At 37.3% G+C, this 2,240-nt stretch overlaps 1 protein-coding gene across 1 annotated transcript; it reads right to left on the bottom strand.

Annotated features, from left to right (window-relative positions):
- Positions 1-209: 209 nt before the first annotated feature.
- LOC132558908 (orexin/Hypocretin receptor type 1-like) lies at positions 210-1,336 on the bottom strand. The gene has a single exon (XM_060223523.1). It carries the CDS (start codon positions 1,334-1,336, stop codon positions 272-274), a length of 1,065 nt encoding a protein of 354 aa, XP_060079506.1. The 3' UTR covers positions 210-271.
- Between the last annotated feature and the right edge of the window lie 904 nt (positions 1,337-2,240).

The following is a 2,240-nucleotide window of genomic DNA, read 5'->3' as shown; positions in this document are numbered from 1 at the left end:
CAGAGCCCAATGATAAGTTAAACGGCAGCATACAACGGTTTCGTCCTCGTTAGTGATACTTTGTGCCTAAAGTATCAAAACCTAGGAGGAAACGTAGAAAACAATAAAATTGACAAAAATATACGTCAAAATATATAAGGAAGTACTATATCGCAATCAAGAAATTTCATATCTTTCAATATGTGATAATTTCAAAAGAACGTCAAATGTATGCGTACCAGTTTTCAGAGGAATCAAAGGTTCATGCGGGCAAACAAAATAATGTGCAACATTAAACATTTCGACAAAATCTTGGAATCAGTTTCTGTAATTCTCCCCGAAAATCAGAGTCAAATAAGCTATACACAAGTGGATTGATTAAATAATTGATGATAAAAACAGTGTAACTAAACCGAAACCCGACAACATAGGCATCACCTTTGGTAAGCCATGGATTAACATCAATAATGTCCCATAAAATGGTTACAAACGTTGGAATAAAGAAGACACTAAAGGCGAATGTTATAATGAAATACATCAGGGTCACCTGGTTCCCCATTTCTGTGACATTTTTAGACGTATGACGTCGTTGTTTGTCTAATGTATTCACCGAATTCTTCTCCGTCTCGCTTGTAAAAACGTCAGCATCTGACCACTTTTCGCGGGTAGCGATGCGCTGAAGTCTCCGCTGTCTCATCTCACGTAATTTGTTACCAATACGGGTATAGAGAGTACATAGAAAACACATATTAATAACACAGATCGCCGAGACTGTGCAATTGTAAACGAGTGATGTCATATTAGAACCATTAACGTTGATGGAAGCGCAATACTGTCCGGTGATATTCATAGATGTGTTCCGAATTGAGGATATTCCAAATGTTACAAAAGCAGGAACACTCATGCCAGAAGATACCACAATGATAATTACAATTCCAAACCCCTTTCTCCGTCCAGACATCTGAAATTTGAAAGGCCGGCATATCTTCAGAAACCTTTGTGCTGCAATAACTGACAGCATCAATGCAGAGCTTGTCGAAAAAAAGTAGCAAAGGGCATAGGAAACCTTGCACAGAACATTGCTAGGATATAGAACCGGGTTGAAATTTATTAGTAAACTAGTAGCACAGCCCACGAAGCATGCCAACATATCCATTCCGGCAAGGTACGGCATAAAGAAGCGTCCGTCCGTATTGTGATGAAATCTGATCTGATAAATGTAAATGACAGCCATATTTCCGAGAACACATACAATAAAGTAGACAACCAAAAGGATGCTGTGTGGCAACAGCACAACACGTAGTCTAGTGTTCCACTGGCGGAGAAGCTCATATTCTGTTAGTCCTGTGTGGTTCATGTTGTACTGAGGGAGAGGGTCCTCTCAGAAATTATTTAGATAACAAATTCACTCTAGTAGATTGTTCAAACGTTTTTTCTTCTTATTTGTTCTTTCTTTAATCTTGGTAGTATGGTATCAGCAAGATTGACGTATGGGCAATTTTAACTTGACACGCACTGACTGTCGATATTTATGGCTGGTCTAGAATGAATTTCCAGCTATATTCCCTGGTAATCAGGAAGGACAGTCATCTATATGTACTAGTATTCCTATAGAATGAAAAACGTGTGAAAACTGCATACTCCTATTACGCTACGTGATGACTACATCAAATTGAGAATGTTTCGATTTCCTTATTGTTTTCATCCCTTTAGTTTTTAATTTTCTCTCCTTTTTCACCTTTTTTCTCTATTTTTTTTAAATTTCTTTTTTCTTATATCCTGATTCGATCAGATCTCGTATATATTAACTTTCTGGATCGGCTTATATAAAGCAAAATTCATTCGTTGAAAATGTCTCTTTAGTTTCTTTTTTTCCAATCCACGTTCAAAGAAACATGTTATATAGTATTACTAAAAAAAGACGAGGATGTCGAGCATGTAAACGTCATCACGTTATTCAATAAGCTCACCAATATAGACCTAGGGTATAATAGCAACACTGAAATGTCGTCTTTTGTGAAGTTTGTCTGGACTATTCCAGGCTCCTTTAACCGATTTGGTACCAAACCGTACTTGGTCAGTATCCAAGGAAATTCTACTTTGTGGGTTAATGTCGGCTATTTTATTAGTGAATCGTGTTTCTTCGAGCATTGTGCAAAAGACGCATAAGTGAATAGTGCCTTTCAATAAAGAATTAGATACGACAGAGCCAAATTTTTAATCTGCGTGCTTATTTCTCTGACTCGTCGGTGACGCTAAAG

Source organism: Ylistrum balloti, unplaced genomic scaffold (genome assembly GCF_031769215.1).
Source record: "Ylistrum balloti isolate Yb309-2 unplaced genomic scaffold, AGI_CSIRO_Ybal_v1 Utg370840, whole genome shotgun sequence".
NCBI lineage: Eukaryota > Metazoa > Mollusca > Bivalvia > Pectinida > Pectinidae > Ylistrum > Ylistrum balloti.
The sequence above is the reverse complement of the archived record's forward strand: the minus strand, read 5'-3'. Positions and strand labels throughout refer to the sequence as shown.